The sequence below is a fragment of the Monodon monoceros genome, unplaced genomic scaffold, assembly GCF_005190385.1.
Source record: "Monodon monoceros isolate NGI ecotype Baffin Bay Population unplaced genomic scaffold, NGI_Narwhal_1 Super_Scaffold_9, whole genome shotgun sequence".
NCBI classification, from domain to species: Eukaryota; Metazoa; Chordata; class Mammalia; order Artiodactyla; family Monodontidae; genus Monodon; species Monodon monoceros.
The window spans coordinates 29,274,951-29,297,573 of record NW_021703786.1 but is presented as its reverse complement, the minus strand read 5'-3'; the positions used below and the strand labels follow the sequence as shown (position 1 = coordinate 29,297,573).

General features: G+C 56.7%; 1 protein-coding gene across 1 annotated transcript in view; it reads left to right on the top strand.

Annotated features, from left to right (window-relative positions):
- Positions 1-3,800: 3,800 nt before the first annotated feature.
- Positions 3,801-22,623, top strand: part of MGAT5B (alpha-1,6-mannosylglycoprotein 6-beta-N-acetylglucosaminyltransferase B) — a 66,953-nt gene continuing 48,130 nt past the window's right edge. Inside the window, 3 exon segments of the mRNA XM_029212316.1 lie at positions 3,801-3,868; positions 7,680-7,792; positions 16,492-16,639. Coding sequence (XP_029068149.1) covers positions 3,801-3,868; positions 7,680-7,792; positions 16,492-16,639 — 329 coding nt within the window.

Sequence of the window (22,623 nt, the reverse complement as noted above, 5' to 3'; positions counted from 1 at the left end):
CCCGCATCCCCTGCATCGGCAGGCGGACTCTCAACCACTGCGCCACCAGGGAAGCCCACCCCTCCCTTCTTTGCATGGCCCACCATCTAGGTATTTTGAGTACGACACCCCTGAGCAGTAGTACATCACCCACTTTCCCCAAATTCCTTCCCTGGAGTCCTGCTCCCCTTTCGGAGAGAGACCCTCCCCTGCCTGGCCAGGGCCTCTTGCTGGTGCTGAGCTCCTCCTGACCCCTCTAGCCAGACCATCGGGTCATGCAGAGGGCAGTGGGAGAGAGCCAGGAAGTGCCACAGTTAGAGCACCCGGGCTGATGCAGGGTCTGCACCTGACCCCCCACGTTGGGCTAGCTTGTGGTTCTGTTTATAGCCTCAAAAGAGTAAAACAGTAGAAAGGGGAGGGTTTTGGAATCTGGTGTGACCCGGCATCCTGGGTCCTTGGATGTGCCCCCCAGCAGAAGTGCCCCCTATTCTCCTCTCATTTGTTTAGGGTCACTCTGCTGCTTATCTGAAGGCTGTGGGTATGTATCTAGAACATGGGTGTTTCTCCAGTGGTTCTCCACCCTGGCCAGCTATGTGGGCATAACCTGTGGCATTAAAAAACAAATGTGACATTGTAAAGCAATTATACTCCAAAAAAGATGTTAAAAAACAAAACAAAACCCCCCCAAAACCCCCAAATGTGCCGGGAATTCCCTGGCGGTCCAGTGGTTAGGACTCTGTGCTTTCACTGCCGAGGGCCCGGGTTCAATCCCTGGTCGGGGAACTAAGATTCTATAAGCCGCACAACATGGCCAAAAAAAAATGCCCAGGGCCCATCTTAGGTACCGAATCAAAATAAGGCCTGCATTCTGCAGGTGATTCTGCTGTGAGTCAGGGCTGAGAACCACTGGCCTATAAGCCAGGGTCTTAGTTTGGGTTCCCCAGAAATAGATTCTGAGACAAGCATTCAAGTGCCAGTAGTTTATTTGGGAGGTGGCCTCAGGAACATGGATGGAGGAGTGGGGGATGAGGCAGGGAAGGAAGGAAGCCAACATGGGGTACATGACCGAGCCGGTTACCACTGTGGGCAGAGGGAGCTCAGGGAACTCTGGGAACAGAGTAGCCCACCTGAGGGAGAGGGAGCCCTTGAGGGTTGCTTCCAGGGCATGAATTCCCTGATACTTCTATCTTGCCCCTGCATGTTTGAGCATATTCTCACAGCCAGGAAGAAAGCCTCAGGCAGCGCTGCATGTATCCTCCATGGTCTGTCTTCTGGCATGCAGAGCTGAATGCCCGGGGGGTAGGACGAGGCGCCAGCAGCAGCTGTTACAGGTAGACAATAACAAGAAAAGTCATAACCACCTGCTGGGAGGGCTCCAAGGTGCCTGGCAATTCACGACTGGCAATTCACAAGTTTTCCCCTAATGTCTGCAGCACAGCGGAGAGCAAGCAGGGCCACATACACTGAATTTCGCCACAGACAAGAGGCCGACAAAGGGGAAATGGACTCTGAAAGGAAGAGGCAGCAGGGTGGTCTGGTTCAGTGTCTTTTGCTGTCTGCCCCAAGCCTCCCTGCCTGGCTCGAGCCTGCAATGGGGTACCCTCTCCCACCTTCTGAAATCTGGCTTCTGGCCGAGAGGAGGACACCTCCCCAGATGAGCCACACCAGACATGACTGTGCCTTGGGGGAGACCCCCATCTTCTCCCCTCCCTTTTGGCCTAAATGCCAACCAGGAGCAAATGTGACCCCCTGAACTTATGGGAGAGGTGCACACAATGGGAAGGGGCATTTCATGCCCAAGTGTAGATGTGGCTTTTGCCCTGACATCCAAGGCTTCAGTTATTGCCTGAGTGTGTAGCAGATGTAGGTGCCCAGGGACAAGTGGGACCCCAGGAGAGGACCTCCCCCCACCCCCACCCTCAGAGATCTCCTTGGCCAGCCTGCTGTGATGCCCAAATTCCCCGTCACCATTTGTCACTCTTCGGCACGAAGGCCTGGCCAGCATGTCCTTGTTCAATGTAAGCTGGCCACCTCGCAGGAGTTAGCGTGTTAGTCTGCCAACACCCCGTCACCATTGGTTTCATATCAGCGGAGAGCAAGGTGACGAGGGAATGGAACGTGGGACAGGTGAATTCTGATGAGGAACGAGCAGGAGAAACTGAACAAGAGTCACAGCTGGTGAGAAATGGCTCAGAAGGGGCTGGGAGGTGGGCTAGGTGGGCAGCAAAGGGGCTGAGGGCCGGGGGCCTAGTTGGACCAGGCAGGGACTGGATGGACCAGAATAAAGGCTTTGTCTTGTGGAAAGACCCTCAGGGTCATCCATGTCATTTTACATGTGGCCTGAGGCCTTGGGCTCTTCCCAGCCTGGGTCTTCCGTCTGTGCCTGGCCAAGCTGGTCCGGCAAGTGCCCTTCCTGACTGAGCAGCATCTTCAGATCCAGGCCTGGCTCTGGGAGCTGCCGTGCCTCGGGTGCTCACAGGGGCTGCTGACCCCTCTCTGCGGTGGCAAACACCTCTCCAGAGTCAAGGAGTGGAGGGAGGGTGGGGTGGGGGTGGAGGGGGGCTGTGCATGCTTTACAGAGTTGGAAGGTGCATTAGTGAACGTCGGGTCACTCTCATTTCATAGCAGAGAGACCGAGGCCCGGGAGTCCCCCTGACTCTCAGGCATCAGCCACTGGTCAATGGAGGGTCTGAAACTAGAACCCAGACCCCCAGGGCGCGCCATTGCTTCTGGGATCAGTGGAAGAGCCTCAGTGTCACAGGCCGAGTTTGAAATCAGAAAGCAAAGGGGAGCTGCTGCAGTTTCTGTTCAGAGGGGGCCAGAGGATGGGCGAAGGCTGCAAAGCGAAATCACTGTGGGTGTGAAGGGGCCATTGCAGAAGCCCACTGTGGCGGCAGAGGCAGCGGCGGCGACCGGAGGGAGGGCCCTGGCACCGGGCGGAAGCGGGGATCGACTCCCAGCGCCGACCTCCTCTGTGCTCTGCAGGAGCCGAAGCAGGCCTCGGCCCTCAGAGCTGGTGGCACCCGGGATGCTTCCGAAATCCAGCCCGCCGCCCGCCGCCCGCCCCCCGCCCCCCGCGCCCCACCCCGGGCCGGGAGAACGCACTGCTGGGCCTCAGCCACGAGGTGGCACCAGCGCGCCGAGGAAGCGCGGCGGCCGCTCCTGGGCCGCCCCAGCCGCTGCTCAGCCGCCTCCTCCAAGGAAACAATGCGGCGCCTCCGGGCGTAACGCAGCGCTGGGCCGGACGCCGGACACCCGAGCGCGGGCAGACGAGCGAGCGGGAGGCAGGGCGGGCGCGGGGCGCCCTTGCCCGGAGCCATGGGCGCAGCGCGGCGCGGGGCCCGGGAGCGGCGCGGCCCGGAGGCGCGAGGGGCCGGGGCGCGGGCCCGGGGCCGCCTCTAGCTGGCACCGAGGGCGCGGGCCCGGGGATGAGGGCGACCGCGGCGGGGAGCCCGTCTGCGCGCCGCGGCGCCGTCCCGCCCAGAGAGCGAGCCCGAGCAGGCAGACGCGTGGCCGGCGGTCTGGGGGCGCGCCGCCTCCCGGCCCCCAGACTGTGAAGCGGGGAGGGCAGAGACGCAGAGACGGCTCGGCCGGGCGCCCTCGCCGCCCTCCGGCAGCCGCGCCGCGCTCCCCTTCCCCTGCCCGCCGAGGCCGCGCCGACCCCGCGGGCCACGGCCCGGGCAGCGAAGCCGCTGAGCCCCCGCGTCGCTCGGACCCAGCTTCGGCCCGCAGCGGGTTCGTGGCTCGGACGTGGTAGGAGCAGGGCCCGGGACGGTGCGTCCGGCCTCGCCCGCGGCTCCTCGCCCAGACAAGTTTGAACAATGATCACAGTCAACCCTGATGGGAAGATAATGGTCAGAAGATGCCTGGTCACCCTGAGACCCTTTCGGTAAAGTTGTTTCCCGGTTGGCGTGGGGAGGTCTTTTTCTCCAAGGGAGCGTGGGTTGGGGTGGGCGAGGTCAGCCCCTGCGAGAGTGTCTGTCCCAAGGCTGCCTGTCCCGTTAGCAGAGGGGGCGGTTTGTGCTTCGGCCCTCGGTGGTGACTAGTGGGGCTGGGAAAGGGATGGAGCTGGGGTTCCGGTTCGGGTGGGGAGGGTGTGTAACTCTGGGACGGGTACCGAGTTTGGTCTAGGTTGGAGAGGACTCGGGGTGTGAAGGTGGGAATGGGGGCAGAAGTCACCGATGTTGTGGTCCTGGACCCTGGAAGTCACCCCAGCCAGGGTGCCCCTTCCCTGCCCCTCCGGTCCTTCCCCACGTCGCGGACGGCCCAACCCCCGCGGCAAAGTTAGCGCTCTGGGCGGGGCGGTACCCCCACCTGGCGGGCCAGTGGAGCCCTGAGTCGGCCCGCTGCTCACCCCCTCTGCCTGTCCCACCCCCTCTGACGCCGCCTTCTGCGCGCACTCCTCTCCGCGGGGTGCGGGCCTCTGTCCAACGGGAGGGTCCCCGAGATTGCGGCAAGGACCCCCTCTGATGGGAATTCGATCCCCGATCGCGGGCCTTGGAGAGGCTGGGGCAGGGGCGGCGCTGTGGGGCGGAAGGGCGACGAGAGCGTGGAGGCGGGATGGAAGCGGAGACCGACCCCCCCACCCCAACCTCGGCGGTCAAGGCCAGGCAGGGCTACGGCCGTCGGGGTCTGCTAGTCCCACCCCAGGGGCCCCCAGAGCCCGGCGGTTCCGGGGCAGCTCCCGCTCCTCCCAAGCGCCATCGGAGCCGGGCCTGCAGCCGGGGCTGGGGAGGGGCGCTCAGCGATGGGTGCCCAGCGGAGTCAGGATGCCACCTCGCCCAGGGGCTGAGCGGCGGAGGGCGCCGAGGGGGCGGCGGGGCCCGGGGCGGGGGGCGGGGGTGGGCCGCACTCGGGATGCGGCCACAGGTGGGGTCCGGGCGCGGGAGGGAGCCCGCGAAGGCAGGAGCTGTACGGGCAGAGAAGCCCGAAGTTTGGGGGTCGGGAGGGGCCAGATCTGAGGCCCTTCCCTCCAGCCTTGAGGCGGAGACCCGGCCCCTCCCATGCCCCCCGCTGGTTTTCCTTCTAATGGAAAGACCGTGGCTCACGTGGCTCCCGCCCCGCCATTGCCTCCAGCTATTGGATCCTCCGGCGTAGGGTGCAGAGTTGAGGAGACAACCTTTAGGACGGCAGGGGTCAAGCTGGACCACCAATGTCCAGAGGATTCGGGACGACCGTAGAGCTGGGGGTCCCCAGAATAGAGCCTTGGGCAGGTGATTGGGGGTGTCAGGAGCCCCCACGCCCTAAAGTTCCCATGGGAAGCAGGTGGGAAGCTAGCATCTCTGGAAAGGGCCTTGTTCCTCCGGGGGAATCCTCAAATCCCTAGCCAACCCAGACCGTCCTCAGCCCTGTCTCTCCCACCCAGTGTTGGCACCTCCCTCCAGGCCGTGGGAAGCCCAGCCTCTGACCCCAGCTTGGCTGGACATTTCCCGGCACAATTGGAGGCAGCGGCTGGCGCCAGCACCACGGACAGCGCCAGCTCCCTAGCGCTCCTTCCCTTTGGGTCCTGCCCCTGTGGCTCTTTCAGGCTCTTTTCTGAAAGCAGGATGCAGAGGTGGGGTTGCATAGGTTCCCCTCCCCACCCCCAGGTTATGTAACTTCCTCTCAGGGTATCCCTAGGCTTCCCAGAGACCCACAGCCACCAGTGAAGTCTTCAAGTCCCCTTCAGATGCGGGGTGTGTGTGTGGGGGGTTTACTACCTCCAACCCTTTCAGCCCTACTTGCTAATCCTCAAGGGCAGCTGGGAGCCCTATTCCCAATGGTTTTCACAGAGCCTCCGGCAGGGTCCTTATTCTATAATTGCTTCTGGAATGTTGCTTGAATGGATACATGGGTGGACAAAACCGTTTTAACTTAAATCTCCTGTAAATAGCCCCAGGATTGGGTCTGGCAGAGAGAGATGCACATGAGGTGTTTTGGGGCTTCATGTTCTGGGCTAAAGGCCTAGATACCTTTCTCACAGCAGGTTTTTGGACGCTGGCAGCTCAGGTCCCCAGCTCTAAATACAAGTACCCCATAGCTGGGGAAGGGGAGAGGGAGTGGGGGGCGAGAAACTTGGAGAAACCCATCCTCGTCCTCAGGCTGGGGGGACAAACCGCTGATTTCCCCCAGGATCTTCCTGGATGTGTGACCACCCTCCCAGCCTACACGGTCCTTCTGGCTGTTATAGCCTGAGACCAGCCTGACTTCATCTTGGGGATCCCAGGGCTAGAGTTCCACCCCCAGGCTTGGTAGAATTCAATGAGGGGTCCCTGGGAGGTGAGGGAGCAGTGTTCCTTGTGCCATCTGCTGGGGGAAGCTCCCAGTGCCATATCTGCTTTTGGGTTCTGCCCCCCCCCCCCCCCCGCTCTGACTTAATCTCTAACAGCTTCCTTTAAGTATGGGTTGGGAATTTTGTTGTGCTTTTATTTTCTGCTACAATTATGTGTTTTCTTTAATGAATCAAATTTTAATTAAATACTGCACTGCCAGTTTCAAATAATGAAGATTAAAATGCGTAAACAAGCCTTGCATAGAGATACAAACAAATGTGGGGTTTGAGGATGGAGGTGGAGGTGGGAAGGCTGGAGGTCTCCGGCATGATTTGGGGGGCCCCCCATGGTGAGCCTGGCTCCACCAGAGATGGGGTTCCTCACCCTGACCTGGGGGGGCTCCCCTTTCAGCTCTGCCTCGGGTAGATTCAAAATCCCAGAACAGCCTCCACCTCTGCTTCCCTAAGGCTGTGCTGGCCCAGAATCTAGTATGGAAGCAGCAGGAGCCTGGGGCCAGACTTGAGGGCGGGTTCCCTGCTGTCCCCCTGGGGATACCTTAGTTCTTGGCACTTGGGATGTAATCAAAAACTATGTGTTGAAGTATAGACAGTCGTGTTTTGGCCAACTCCCCTGACCGCTGTGACGGCACACACTTGTATGACACCCCGGGCACAGGTTACTCTGAGCCGTGGTGTAATCTACCGTGTGCCTGCCTGGTGAAGACGTGGATGGGGGGAGTCTGGACGCAGAAGGCAGCCACAGGACCCTGCCCTTCTAGATCTTACCATCTGGTAGTGATGGGAGCCCTTCCCCACCCCCTGCCCTGAACATGACAAGGATGTGTTCAAGCTGGTTGCTGCAGCAAGGCCTGTGCACACAAGTGCTGATCAGGGCCCAGGTGATTGATGGGCTCCAGGTGGGTTTTGTCTGGACCAATTACTTGCCCTCTGGCTGGCATCAGGTCCTGCTGTTTCCATCTATACAAGTTGTTCATAAACTTGAGCGTGTATCAGGGTTACCTGGAGAGCTTATTAGAATGCATTGCTTATCCCACCCCCAGAGTGTGTGATTCCGTAAGCCTGGGACTAGGGCCCAAGAATGAGCATTTCTGACATGTCCAAGGTGATGCTGATGCAGCTGGTCTGGGGACCACACGTTGAGGACCTCTGCTGTCAATGAGCCAGCTTCCGTCTGGAGACTAGAACCTGCCCAACCTTATACCTTAAGGATGCCTCACTGTCCTGCATGGTTTTGCATGTGGCCACTTCCTTGTAGTCCAGCTCTCTTTATCCTGTGTGATGGGAGACCTACTGGTCTGGGAGCTCAACCCCCTGGTCTTTTATTCCTCCATCCATCCATCCCTTCCTCACTCATTCATTCGTAGGGAGCCCTTACAGGATAGGGGTGCGTGTGCTGACCTAACCCTGACCTGCCCTATTGTCTCCGCAGGCTTTTTGTCCTGGGCATTGGCTTCTTCTCACTCTGCTTCCTGATGACGTCTCTGGGAGGCCAGTTCTCAGCCTGGCGCCCGGGGGACTCCCCCTTCACTGTCCGCACAGAAGGTATGTTGGTGGGGAAAGGGGAGTCCGAAAGGGTTGCAGGGGTTGGGGGGTCAGAGGAGAGGGAAGCCTTTGAGCCTAACGCTGCAAGAGGCTTTCTGGGGCTCTGTCTTGGGCGTCTGGCCACCTCGTTGGTGGCTGTGTGAATGGTGGGGGCCTTGCACCCTGCTTTGGCTCTTGTCCTGGCTGTGGTAATCAGGCTTCTGCTGGTCTAACCTCTCAGGCCAGGAGGGGCCTTTGAGCCAGGGTCTCCCAGGCATCAGAAGAGGCTGCCTGTGTTGCTTCTCTAGTGGGGTGGTTTGAGGTTTCTGGATATGACACCTGTCTCTCTGAGATACACATATTCTGTACCTTTGGCTCAGGCACAGGGGAGAGGGCAGGACTGCCGTGGGCTCATGTGTCTTATCTCCAAGCTCTCTGGTCCTTCATTCTTGCCCACGTGATGCTTACAAGGCAGTGGAATGGAGGTTCAGAGCATGGGCTGTGGGGACCAGATGGACCTGGTTTGTACCCTGGTTCATCATTTACTAGCTGTGTGCCATTGGCCACATCACTTAACTCACCTTCAGAGAAGGAAAGCAGTGACCGTTTTCAGGGGTTGGATTAAATGGGCTCACGTGGCGTGGGGGTGTGATAGGGTGGTGGCCTGGGAGACCTCCTCCTGAAGGTGGGTCCCGCTCCCCCCTCATCCTACTCAAGGAAGAATGGAGAACAGTTCAGAACTGCTCAGTGTGTCATGGGGGCTCTCCCAGTAACTGTGGGAAGGAGACACATAGTGGGGAAACTGGAGCAAAGGGGGTTTCTGGAACTGTTCAGGGGGCTGCTTTGTGGGCTCTCCTCTGCCCCTCTGGGAAAGTCTCTGTTTGAAGTCCACCTTCTCAAACCCCCAGGCCTCATCCAGCTCCCCTCTTCCCAGCAACGGATAAACCCTCCAGTAGGATGCGTTGTGATCTAGGGTCGGTGCTCCGAGGGGCACTTACTCTGCCATCTGGTGTCTCCTTAGATTCATGCCTTTGGTTTAACATGCACTTCTTTAAATTTGCAACAGCTCCCAGCAGGAATTTCACATTTATTAGACATTCTAGCCTGAATGTAAACGAATCTATCCCCTCTCTGACCCACAGAGATCCCTCGGTCTCTCGGAGCCTCCGTTTTCTCCTCTGGTAAACGGGGCTAACAATACCCTCTTCCCTGGGATTGTCATGAGGGGGTGTGAAGATAACATATATGAAGGGTCTGGAGCAGCTTCTGGCAAATACTGTGAGCTCTGTAAACATTTACTAGATGTGGTGAGTCTGAGACGGGGGCATTGCCGGAAAGAATGTTTAGGGAAAAGAGGACCAAGGAGATACTGAGGTCTCTACGTGGGAGACTCCTGAGGATGTGGGGGGGGGCTGTGAAGGTGCACTTGAGGGGTAGCTTGGGGAGGTGGAGAGTAGGGGAAGGGGTATAGGGAGCGATGCTCAGGCTACCTGGGTGCCGTCCCTAGCAAGGGGGCGTGTCTGTCTGGGTGGGCTGCTGCAGGGGGCTTGGGCAAGCTGACCTTCAGCAAGGTCAGGGCCCCAGCAGGTGGGAGTCAGGGACTGGGGGAGGAGGGGTGTATGGCTGGGCTCTGGTTCTTCTGTTCATCTGCCTGGGGTGGGGGATGGGGGTCCCATCCTGGCAGGGGGTGGGCCCAGTGCCCAGAGGACTGGGGGCTTGTGGGCGTCCTGCCGTGCTCTGCACTGTGCAGTTTTGCCTGGCAGAGGGAGAAAGGGTCCAACTCCAATCTAGATGTTGTGTCTAAGGGGTGGGCAGAGCCATAGAGGGCAGAGGACTTGCCCAGGGTCATGCAGTTAGACTAGAGGCGTGTGTGTGTGCGCGCACATGCGCACACGTACACATGGTTAAGCTTCCTATCGGAGTGTAGTATCCAGAAACGGAACCCATCCATGCACCAGCAACCTGGATCAAGAAACAGAGTGTGATCCATCCCCAGAAGTGCCCTCAGGCCTCCTTCCACTCACTACTTCCCCAGGGACTCCAGGACCCTGACTTCTAATAGCACAGAGGAATGTTGCCTGGTTCTCTGACTTTATGAGAATGGAATCATGCGGCAGGTGTTCCATTGTGTGCCCCCCTTTCTCTCGATAGTACATTTGTGAGATCCATCCGTCTCGTGGTGTGCGGCTGCAGACGTTTGTTTTCACTGCTGCACAGCGTCCATTGTGTAGCTACATCACGATATATTTATCCACTCTGCCCCGGGGCGGACATTGGGCTATTTCCAATTTGGGGCGTTTGTGAATTGTGCTGCTGTGAACATTCCAGCACATGTCTGTGGTGGACACATATGGGCATTTCTGTTGGGTGCACCTGGGGGTGGAGTTGCCGCGTCTCCTGTGTGTTGTGACATTAGTTCTCAGACCAAGTGTTTTCAAGTCTTTACACACCTCCCAGGCCCCTGTGCTGGAAGCTTCGTGCCTGGAATATGGAAGTAAAGGCCATGAGGAGGAACTAGACAGGGAGGGAGCCCTCTGAGAACCCCTGGGAACTGACCCCAATTCGGTTCACATCCCAGGTCCCATTGTCCCCTCAGTTTTTTTCATGCCCTTGGATTAAGTGGATTTGCTTGGACAGACCCAAAGCAGAGACTTGGAAAAGCCCTAAGTTGACTTTGTGGGCTTAGAATCCTGGTCCTGTAAGAGATGACCCCCCAAATGAGAACCCCACCCCGGACCTGGGGTGGCCCTGCAGACAACCTAGGAGGTGCCAGCACTTCTACCCAGGAGCCGCCCAGGGAAGGATGGGGTTGGAAGTGGGGGGCGGTTGGGAAGGGGTCTGGGGAGCGATACTGGAGGTCACAGTGGGGGTTGGATGTTGGATAATGTTTGTTCTGGGGGTCTGTGAAGCCCCAAGGCAGAAGCAGAAGGAAACCCACTAAGGGTTAGAAAAACGATTTAGAAAGAAAAATCCTCCATTGGTCAATAAAACTGTCTGAGCACAAATAGGGAGATAACCTCTCCTCTCCTTGCCTGTCAAGCCTGTGAAGACGTGGACGTGGCTGGGGGGGAGGGGCCGGGTGAAGGGTTTTCTCTGAAAAGCGGAGCGCCTGCCACAGCCTCTTACGGACTGTGGTCTCCCTGGGGAGGCTCTGGTTTCCCCTGTGGGCCAGTTCCCATTTTGTGATAAAGTTCTCTAGTTTGGGGATAAAAATGTGACAGACATCTCATTCTGTATTCTGCACAGTCATCTTAAGATTTAGGGGAGCAGTAGCCCGAGCAGAGAATCATAACTGGATGGAGGGCTAAGCCTAATTCCCTCGTGCCGCAGTTGGGCCCAGCTTGGGCCTTGGGGGAGGATTTTTTTTTTTATATGCTCCCTCTGCAGTCCTCCCTCCCCACCCCACTCCCTCCTCCTTGCCTCCTGCCTCTGCTTTCCTGCTCTTGTCCTAAGAGGAACTTGCTTCGCTCCTAACGAGAGGGGACTTGAACTTATGTCTGACGCCTCCCTCCTGGGGTCGCCGCAGATCCCGCAGAGCCTGTGTGGCGGTTCCTGGCTCTCTGTCCTGTCTTGAAGTAGAGGTCAGAGGCCGTCTCCGGGGAGAGGGCTGCAGGCCACAGGTCCTTGCTTCAGCTGCTTGTGTCCGCCCTGAGGTTCCCCCGTGGACTGGCCCTGCCAGGCGTCCCGGACCCTGGCCAGCCTTGGAACCTGGGAAATATCAGAGACGTAGTTCCTTGCTCTGGCTCTGGCCCTGGATCTCGGTGCTAATGGGGCTTTTCTTCTCAGAGGCTGGCAGTGGATGGGTGAGCCAGGGCCTGCCCTTGTCTTCCACGCTGCCCAGAGCTCCCGTGGCCTCAGCTGGTTTCTGCGTTGGCCGTGTGCAGAGACAAGTGTGCACACTCCTCCAGCTGTGCAAACACCAACTCACAGCCCCCCCTCAAGTGCCTGGGAGGTCTCTTCTGTCTGGCAAGGTGGGGGCTCCTTCAGTTTCCAGGAACCAGTGGGAACGGGTGGCGGGTGGGAACAAGAAAGGGGACAAGGGCAGAGAGGAGAGAGAAACAGAGAGCATGTCTGGGGAGGGGATGGGGCCTCGGTGGGTGATAAAGCACCCCTGTCAATATATGTGAGGACCATTTGTATCTCTCAGCATCCCAGCTTTCCTTATTTATATGGAAATATGGAGGGAACCTGTGTGACTTCTGAGATGTGTCACTGGGGCCTCACATTAAATACGTTTCAGTTTAGCCACCGCTGAGAGCGGTGAGGTGACTCAGGGCAGGCACGTCAGGAACCCGCTCTGCTGATAGCCCTGGCCGGCGGTGGCATCCAGGGGGCACATCATGTGGCTGAGCGGCTGGAGTGGCTGTGTGTAGCCTGCTTCCCTACCGGGAGCCACCCCCTGCCTCGTCCAGGGCAGAAAATGTGCCTAGTGTCCTGGGGCTCCTCAGGAAGTGACGGGGGTGGGGAGTTGGTGGAGGGCTGTCTCTTGAGGTCTCAGGAGCTCCTGGAGTCCTGTACCATCTGCAGACAATGGGAGTGGCCCCCGAACCCCAGGTGCTGGGAGGGTATCTTCGTCCAGTCTGATGGAGGTGGCCTTACAGACCCATCTGAGATCTGTCTCCTTAGCCCCAGCCTATAAGCTCTCTGGTCTTCTGGGGTCCCTCTTTCTGTTGACTTTTTTTTTTTTTTTCTTTTTGGCCACACCATGTGGCATGCGGGATCTTAATTCCACGACCGGAGATCAAACCCATGCCCCCTGCAGTGGAAGCTCAGAGTCCTAACCACTGGACCGCCAGGGAATTCCCTCTGTTGACATTCTTAAAGAATTGGCTTCGTCCCTTGTATGAAGGGCACTCCAGAACCCCCAGATATCTCCAAATACTCTAAGGGGCTTATGTTTCCCTGGTCACCTCTTGCTCTGATCCCCTGCTTCTACTGAATTATCCTACTGGATGTCTCCCCTCCTGCCTCCTCTGTGTCCCCTACCCTGACCTAGTGGGAAGGACACACCTTCCTCCCTAAACCCTCCACAGGGGTGGGGGGATTTGGGGTGGGGTTCGGACCACTGCTCAGCACAGCAAACAGATGACAATTCTCTTTTATCCCTGCCTTTCGCAGACCCCCACTCCACGCTTCCCCACGGGTCATCCCTATGGCAGCGGAGCTTCCCCCATCCTGCTTAGCCCCTCTGGGTCGTTGTCCTGCCCCCTGCCCATGTCCTCAGGTATTGTCCTCTCTCCTGGTCCCCTAGGCTGGGCTGGGAAACTCCAGTCTTCCTGGCTGAATACGCAGCGTCATTTAGGTTTCTCTCTGTCTCATTGCTCCCGGCATCTAGATGAAGCTCTGGCCCACCCAGGGCTTTAGCAAAACAAAACAGAGCTCTCTCGCTAAGGAGATTCTGACGGCTTTTATAGGAACACTTCTTTCCTTTTCTATTACCCTGATCTCTGGGGGCAATTAGGGGAAGAGCAGAAACAAGGGTCCCAGGCTGTAGACCACGGTGGGGGCGGGGGGGACGGACGCTGAGGCCCAGAGAAGGACAGTGGCATGCCCCTTCCCCCATCTAGTTGGGGCAGAACAGGTCTGGAGTCAAGGCTTCCTGGGCCACAGTGCTGCCCCCAGGCTCTGTCTGGCTGTTGGGGCCGCTGTAGCTCTAGGCCAGATCTTGCAGTTATTGGCTCCATCAGCTATTTTGAAGTTTTTGAAATGAGATGGGGTTGGGAGTGGGGGTGGGGTATGGTTGTCAGTGAGATCTTGGGAGGGGCACGGACAGTGAGCTCAGAGGGGAAAAGGAAGCTTGGGATGAGCCCGGAGAGAGGGCAGCCGTGTGACAGGGCAGGTGCCAGGCCTGAGGCATTGTGGGAACGCAGCGCCACCCCAGGAGCAGTGATGTGCCTCAGCACTGCTAGAGTGCTATGTCTCAGGTTCCAGCTGCCGCCCAGGCTCTGTGGTCCAGTTGGGCCTGAGTGCATGGCTGGGGGGCCTCTCAGGCTTTGGCCTGAGAATGTTCCCAGCCATGGCCTCCCTCTCCGTTCTTCATCCCACTCCTTTGGGGAAGGGGCCACCCCAGCCTGAGCTATGAGCGATCAGGGCAGCCCAGTGAGGCCGGCCAGGCTGTGCACTGCACAACTCCAGGACATCCATCAGGTGGCCCACAACATGAGCGGCTCCCCTGGGGCTGTGCAAAGTGCTGTCAGGACAAATCATCTGATGGGCTCGTATTTCTCTAGCTGAAATGAAGGGAACTCCCTTCTTGTTTTACTCTGTGCTCCAAGCACTGGTTGAAAGCAAGGTATTGCATTTGAATGATGGGCTTTGGGGGTTGTCCTCAAGATGAGAGTGATTTAAAAGAGTCACCTGTTGTCCCCAGCTCTGTGGAGTTGAAAGAGAGAAGGAGCTATTTATATCTTGCTTTTTGATTGACTAACCGATTGAGGCCAAGTGAGTCGGGAGAGGCCGAGTGGTGGGAGAGACCTCAGTTTTGCTTCACTGAACACTATGGTGAAATTTCCTGATCCCAACTGAAAAATCCATCCAGTTTTCTGAGGGGAAAGTGGGAAGACCATTAGCTCTTTCAGCTACTCGGGTGGGAGGGGTTGGAGACAGTTTCTTTCCTTCCTTCCTTCTGAAGCCCAGTTTCTCCAGTACCCAACCCCACCCTGTGTCTGTCCTCCGCTTCCTCTGCTCTCCCCACCCTTGGCCCCCAGCCCCGCATTCATGCCCATCCTTTTCTTTGGAGCCAGGGATCCAGGCTCTCTGAGGAACCTGCAACTCCTCCCTGCTCTGGATTGGATGCTTGGCTGGGTCCCCCCGCCGAGCTCCCCATGGCCTCCCATCTGACCTCAGGTGGGCTCAGCTGGCAGGGGAACCCAGCCAGGAGGCGACTTGGTGTGAGAAAGCAGTGGCAGTCACTGGAACGGGCCTGGTGCCAGGGGATATGGGGACAAGCAAAGCAGAAATGTCACCAGCAGCCCTGGTGACGTGCAGCCTCTCTAGGCCCCCGTCCTTGGCTCAGTCCCAGGCATGGAGCAGAGGAGACCGGCCCCCTCCTGCCCCCCTCCCCACTTCTCCCCCCGTCTCTGCCTCTGGTCCTCAGTGGCCAGCCGTGTCTCTCCTGCCCCGCTCCTGGCACCTTGACATTGGGTTGCAGACAGGGCCTGGTGTTACTGCCTTGGGTTTGGGACACTGAGGCCGAGAGCAGTATGACAACTCCCTTGGTCATATGGCCATGCAGGGGGTGCTGGCAGAGGCAGGTGAGAGGCCAGGTGAGTCCGCTGGGCCCTGACCCTTCCCTTTCCTGAGAAACAGATGCTGTTGGTGCCCACGTCCTCAGCCCTCACGATTCCTGTCACATGCTGGAGACGGCTCTGCCACCCCACGGCAGGTGCAAAGTACCAGAGCATGGCCGTCCTTGGGAGCAGCCCTTAAGCGGTGACTGGCGGGAGGTGGTGTGCACGTGCTTGGCCCCCTCGCCCCCCGGGGGAGAACTCTGAGGCCGGTTCTACACCTGCTGGTTTCCCCAGGTTGATGACGTGCCCTCTCTGGGCTGCCTCCTTGTCCCTGGGACACCTCCCCACTTCCCTTCACCTCCCAAATAACGACTTGCCCTCAAACCCTTGTCTCAGGGTCTGATTCTGGGGAGCCCCACCCAAGGCAGCCCCTGACACCCCCGCCCCTCCAGCAGCCTGGGGAGTCCCTGGGAGCATCTGCGTCCCCATGGATTCAGCTCATTAATTAAGAGTGACTCAGAGCTTGGCCCCTGGGGTTTGCAGGCATCCCGGTTGGGAATTGCAGTGTCTGGAACCGAGCACCTACGGATGGTTTGGAGGGGCTGCTTAAAACCTTCACAAAATTTAATTAAAAAGGAAGGCAAGGGCTGCTCTCCCACACTGGCACGGGCGATGCTAATGATCGGGAGTGATTAGTAAGGAAATTGTGGAAAGTCTCGGGCTGGTTAATGGAATCTTGGTTGAAGCACCTCGTTTTCATTTAATTTTATTCTTCACAAGGTCTCCCGGCCCCTCAACCCTGGAGTTGATCTCTGGGAACCCAAAGACCGGGTTGAGAGTCAGAACAAATTCACAGTGGTTTTTCTAGCGTGGTGTCTGGGGGAGTGGGTGGGGATGGGAGGTGGCTGGGGCCCCGAACCCCTTGAACACGGGCTCACAGCCTGTGCATCCGAGCCACGTGAAGAGCAAGCAGAATGCAGGGTCCTGGGCCCCATGCCCTAGAGATCTGAATTGGCAGATCTAGACAGCGAGGGCCCAGGAATCTGGACTTTAGCAGCCTGGCCAGGAGATTCAGGTGCGGGTGGATGGTTGACCACACTTTTAGAAACCCTGGTTTACAGGTTCTGTCTGGAACTTGCTGTTAGGGGGTTTTGGGGTTCCTGTCCCACTACTGGGCCTTCCCTGTCTTCTCACAGACCTGAGATTATGTCTAAAGCCAGATTTTGCTGGTGACAAAAACTGAGGCCCAGAGAGGTTAAAAGGTCATCCCAATGTCACACAGCTGGTAGGGAGCAGGGTGGGCCCAGGCCTCTCTGGATTCCTGTCCTGCAGGGGTAGGGGGTGGGGCAGGCTCACTCTCCTGACCCCTCCCCTTCCTGAGAAGATGGGGGTGGGGCTGGGGTCTGAGCCACCCCGCCAGACACCAGGTGGTCTCAGGTGGCCTCCTGGCTGCTTGGGCTGTGCCTGACTGCACCCACACTCTTCCTGCAGTGATGGGTGGGCCGGAGTCCCGCAGTGTCCTCCGCAAGATGAGTGACCTGTTGGAGCTGATGGTGAAGCGCATGGACACGCTGGCCAGACTGGAGAACAGCAGTGAGCTGCACCGGGCTGCCAGCGACAGGCACTTCCCTGTGGACAGGTGAGGGGGCCCCGGGAGGGAGAGAGGCACCCCACTGTGTGCTGGGCTGGGGATTCGGCTTCAAAATGCATTTTATACACACACACACACACACACACACACACACACACACACAAAATGCATAGTGTGTGGTTTTTATAAATCTTCCCTAAGTGGCTTCCCATTGTACATATGTTGCCCCTGCTTTTTTCACTCATGGTGGTGATTTTGAGCTCTGTCCATGTCGATGGGCATGTGTGGGTATGCACTTGGTTGTGATGGCCATAGTGATCACCTGTCCTCCTCCCGTGGACATGGGCCGTCTTTTTATTTATTTATTTATTAATTTTTGGCTGCATTGGGTCTTTGTTGCTGTGTGCAGGCTTTTTCTTTAGTTGCAGCAAGCAGGGGCTACTCTTTGTGTTGCGGTGCACGGGCTTCTCATTGCAGTGGCTTCTCTTGTCGTGGAGCATGGGCTCTAGGCGCGTGGGTTCAGTAGTTGTGGCACACGGGGTTAGTTGCTCCGCGGCATGTGAGATCTTCCCAGGCCAGGGCTCGAACCCATGTCCCCTGCGTTGGCAGGCAGATTCTTAACCACTGCACCACCAGGGAAGCCCCGACATGGGCCATCTTTGCAAGCAGGATTTCCTGGTTTATTCATTCTAAATATTACCCCCACTGAGGCCAGAATGTGCAAAGTTCCCCAAGGTTTTGTGCTGCAGCCCCACGTGCCTCTGTGTAGCCCCAGGAACCCAGGTGGTGCATCTTAAGTGTCGGGTTCTCCTGAATCCCAGAGAATGAGGGGACGTGAGGTCAGGGCCATCCCAGCTGGGAGTCCTGGACCCCAGACTTGGATGTGGAGGGAGGAGGCTTGGACCCCACCCATCCCAGGGAGGCACTCTGCACCTGACCTTTTTAGATGTTGAGGTTCTTGATAAGATGAAATTGCTCAGTGTGTTCTAACTGCTGAAAAATTCGTTTGAAACCCACACTTTTACACAATTTGGGAAAAGCTATACCTCGGCCAGTGTGATTTGCTAAAAGTGTTCTACTGCTGAAAATTATGTTTGAAATCCACACTTTTAGACAATTTGTGGGAAAGCTATACCTCAGCCAATGCGTGTGATGTAAAAGCCAAAGTTCCAGGCATTTCTGAAGTTCGGTGTTGGGCAAAATCAAAGAAAGTGATGGTGGTGAGTCCTGGTCATTGAGGGGCCCTGGCTGGGTGGAGCCTGAAGCACAGCCCGCCTCTTTGGTCTAGTGGGGGGATCCTTTGCCCCATAGGCTGCCTGGGCTGGACTACTGGCCGTGGGTCCCAACTCAAACAGGCCTTGCTGATTGAATGTTCTGGGTGCCCAGTCAGGTCAGCCGATGTCAGCATCCCCGTCCTCATAATGGGCGCCATTTACTGAAAGCTCACTTTATTGAGTTACCTCCATGATCCTGCCAATCCCACAGCCACCTTATGGGGGGCTTTAATCCCCGTTGCATAGAGGAGGAATCTGAGGCACAGAGATGTTCATGAACCTGCTCAAAGTTGCACAGCTGCTGAGGAGCTGGGGCCCCGGTCAGATGGCCCCAGAGCCCCACCTTTCTAACCAGTGTGCTCTTGGTGGCCGTTCGTTAAATATGCGGCTACGTAGGGGTTCGTTTTTATCCCTTTGCAAGGCTTTTCATATCAATTAATTCACAGCTCAGGGCAAACAAATCCTTTGTTAGACCTTTGCTCTGATTTTTTTGTTTTGGAAAATGTAGGCACTAAAATTACAGTCCTGGAGCCTGGGATGAAATGCAGTTGTGGGTGTGAGGAGCCCACCTCAGTGCCTGGCTCCGGGTGGGAGCTCTCCACCCGCGGGAAGTCGGGGCCCCTGGGTGGGCTGCGCGGCTGTGTGCTGGGTCCCCGGTTAAATGCTCTCACCCTCCAGGGACTGAGCATCTGACAGAAGAAACTAAAGGGATCTGTCTGCTCATGAAATACGTCCTGGCACTTACTAAGCACCAGGCACTGCTCTCGGTGCTGGGGACACAGTGATGAGCCTTGCGCTCATTCCTGCGGAGAAGACAGACAGTAACCGAGAAAAAGAAAGAAATGAGATAAAGTCAGATACTGAGCCGTGTTCTAAGGATGAGGCAGTGGGTGACTGGGAAAGGGGCTATTCAAACAGGGCGGTCTGGCAAGGCCCTTGGGAAATGGTGATATTTGAGCTCAATTCTGCATGATGGGAAGGAGCCAGCCACGTGAGGAGCTGGGGGGCAGAGAATTTGAGGTAGAGAGCAGCAAGTGCAAAGGCCCTGGGGTAGGAGCAAGCTTGGTGTGTTGGAGGAAAGGAACCAGTGTGAAGGCCAACCTGGCGGAGCGTGGTGGGGTCTGGGAGGGGTCAGCTGTGGTAAGTAGCATTGGGACACTATTCTTAGAGCTGTGGGTTAGCGGGGGCGGGGGGGGGGAAGAGGGGAAGCAGAGGGCCCAGTGGCAGAGACAGGAGACAGAGGCAAAGCTGCTGGGCTCCCCTGGACCCCCCTGGAGGCATGAGACTGCTTCTTCTCCACGTGCACAGGGCGATTCTCTCCCATGCTGCTGTGTCCCCTCTGATTCAGCCCCTCGCCCCCCCTCGCATCCTTTCCACTTTCCCGGCTGCCCCCAGCTGTGCTCCCACCTGTCTGGGCTGTGGATCCAGCCTCTGTCCACAGGTCTGTTCATCAGGGTGAGGGCAGAGGGTCCGGGTCTCCTCCTTGGCAGGCCTGACTCCTGAATGTGCTCCTGCCAGCACATTCAGTGTCTCTGGTTTCTTCCAGTCCTGGCCTTGCCTCCCTCCCATGCTCTACCCTTCATCTCCACCCCCTCCAGCTCCATCCCCAGGAAATAGCAACAATCTACCATGACCAGCAGAGCCCATCAAACCCCAAGGGCAGAGCCATAAATTTCAGGGACGCTGTTGCTTCTGGTTTCACGGCAAGAAGCAGTGGGTGTGTCCAGGGCACGCTGGGGCTGCTTGCCCCCACTCCCCATGTGCACAAATACCGCAGCTCCCTCCCCACCTTATCCCCCTCCGGCGGGCGAGAATCCTGCAGACACGAACCCTGCTGTGTTTCTAGCAAACTCTTCAGTGACCTGCACTTGGATTTCTCACTTTACAATTATCTGTGGCTTAAAAAAGAACAACCTCCACTGCCCTCCTTCTGCCCTTTGGAAGCTTCTGGGCTGTGCCTCCCACTTATGGCTGGTTTATCCTCAGGGAAAACAAATTTGCCTTTTTTAGCCTAGGAAAACAAAATTTGGGATTATTTGCAGATTTGTTGCAAATGGCATCATGTTACGTATCCTAAAACCAAATAGTAGTGATCTCTGAATTTTCCATAAGGCTTCTCTGCAGTGGCAAATAAGGCCGGGGTTTGAGGCTGTCTGCGTTCAAGCCGGTCCGTATTTGTTGAGTGCCTACTGTGTGTGGGGTCTGGGCTGGAGCGTCAGGGATGAGTGGAGAAGACCCAGGAGACAGAAGTCAGAGAGCTCTGTCCTCAAAGAGTGTCCGAGCCTCTTAGGGAGAGGGAGCCAGCACCCTGTCCCTGTGCAGAGGAGACGGCAAGAAGGAAGATACATCAAAATTCTTGTCTGTGGGTAAGGAGTTGAGGTTTTTTTCCCAATTTTTTTAAAGCTTTATTTAAAAACTCAAAAATGCTTCTAGACATTCCTGGCCATCTCTGTACTGGCAGGGCCAGGTGCCGGGGAATGTAGCTTCCCTGGGGTTCTATGTGTGAGGGTGGGGAGATGCTACCGGTTAAGATGACTTGAGGCTCAATTTTAAAAGATATGCCTCACTTTTCTCAGGCCCTGTGCTGGGCCCAGCCCCTGGATTTGCCCCTTCCTAACAGGACAGATCTGGGAGCGTGTCTGGCTCCTGGGCTGGGGAGAGGCCAGACTGGTGGGTGTCGGGGGTAGTTGGCGGGTGGGTGAGAAGGTCACTCCAGGGCAGACACCTATCAAATGTGCCAGAAGTGTGAAGGGTTAAACATCCCTAATAAAGACAGAGGTTCTCAACATCCAATTATATGCCATTTGTAAGACAGGCCTAAAAACAAATGACTCAGAAATTAAGAATAAAAAGAAATGTATCCAGGACACACAAAGGGAAAGAAAGTTTAGATAGCAGTGTTTATAGCAAACAAAGCAGAATTTGAGGCAAAAGAACATTCAACAGCACAAAGACTTCAGCCTCACTAATAATAAAAATCCTACCCTTAAGAAATGGTTTAACTTATCAAACTGACAAGTATGTTTTAATTATAAGACTTTTATCCTTGAGGGTACAGCCAAACAGACACATGTACTTTGAAGATACTTAAAAGCACTACTATTAAGAAGACAATAGGAAAAGGGCCAGTATAGTAGGGATATCTGTGATGGAATAAAATGTAACCATTAAAAAATATGTTTTAAAAGAGATTTACTGACTGGCAATGTATTTATTCATACAGTCTAAGTAAAAGAGGCAAGATACAAGGCGTATGTAGCAGGATCTCAATGTGTCTTAAATAGAATAAACATATGAGATGTTAAAAAGGAAAATCCTCCAGGGGAAGTCTGGGCCCTGGGTTGTGAGTGGGGCCTCTATCCCCCGTAGTCCGGCTTTGCCCTGCCCATGGGGTACCACTCCCTTCCCCAAGTGATGAAACCACACGCAGTCCAGCTCCAGCTCTCTTCCTATCAATAGTGGGAAGACATCTATCTATGTATCTAATATAAATATATATGTGTACACGTACGTGTATATATATTTCTTGGTGCAGGAGAGAAGGAGGGTCTTACCTGGGGAGGGGCAGGCAGGTCCTTAGTCGTCACTTGGGGGCACTCACAGCGTCAGGACCTCTGATGGGAATGAGGCAGGGGCTGAAGCAGAGGAGGAGGGCAGTAAGAATGCAGGGAAGGCTGGACACCAGGCTGGGGGTTTCCTGTGTCCCGTGTGGTGTGCGTGAGAGGTAGACAGATAGACAGACAGACAGACCGACCCAGAAAGTACACATCTCCTGTCTGTGGTGCTTGTGTTTCTGGCTGTAGTGTTTGTCTACAGCACGTCTTGGTACGTGTGTCTGCGGGCCCCTGTGAGCTCGAGTCTGTGTTTTAAAAGGAAAGCGATCAGTTTCATAGTGAAATAACTCACAGCGAGCGTGCTGGCTGGGTGCGCGGAAATCAGTGTCTCGTTAATTGAATGCAACCCTCATAAATCACGGGAGGAGCTCGAAATTAAACCTCCTTCCCGTGGCTTCCCGGAGAGTTGGCGCTCAGGGCCAGGGGACTGAGGGCTGGAATCAGCGATGGCCTCGTGGGGCTGGGAGGAGGGGGCTGAGCCTCAAGGGGGCCTTTGGGGGGCCTGGCCTGTTGGGAGGTGATGCCTGGAGCTGGTGTCCTGTGGGGAGGTGGCCACTGGCTACCAGCTGGAGCCAGAGTTCCCGGCTTGGCTCTGACCCCTGGCTCCTGGCCCTGGGTGGTGGAGGGAGCAGGGTGTCCTGAGGCCAGTGGGTGGCCTGTGGTGTTGGTTGCTTCTTCAGGGGACCCTGGGCCAGTGCTCAGAGGCTGGCTGCACCTTGGAGGCCGGCTGGCTCCAGGAAGCCACTTACGCCCCGAGCAGGAGGGGCTGGTGGCCCATCTGTCATTGTGAGTGAGGAATGCTCAGATAGGTGTTTGAGGATTTAGAGAACCATGAATGCTTCGAATACCCCAGGGAGGCTCCCTGGGGCTGAGGAGTGGGGTGGGCGGGTGACCAGGGGCCTGTCTTGGCCTTCTTTTACTTTCCAAGTAAGAATTGATCATTTTGGTGGAATGCCTGGTACTTAGTATGTGTGCACAGAGGCCCAGGGCTCACAGTCCCAGCATGTTTAGTTATTTTGCAAATACAGTGGGAGGGAGCAGGGCTGGCCCAGAGCGCCAGTGTCTTGAGTCTCCGCCCCGTCCCCAGCCTGCAGTGCAACCTTGGGAAGTCATTTTACCTTCTCTGGGCCAGTTTCAGAGCTAA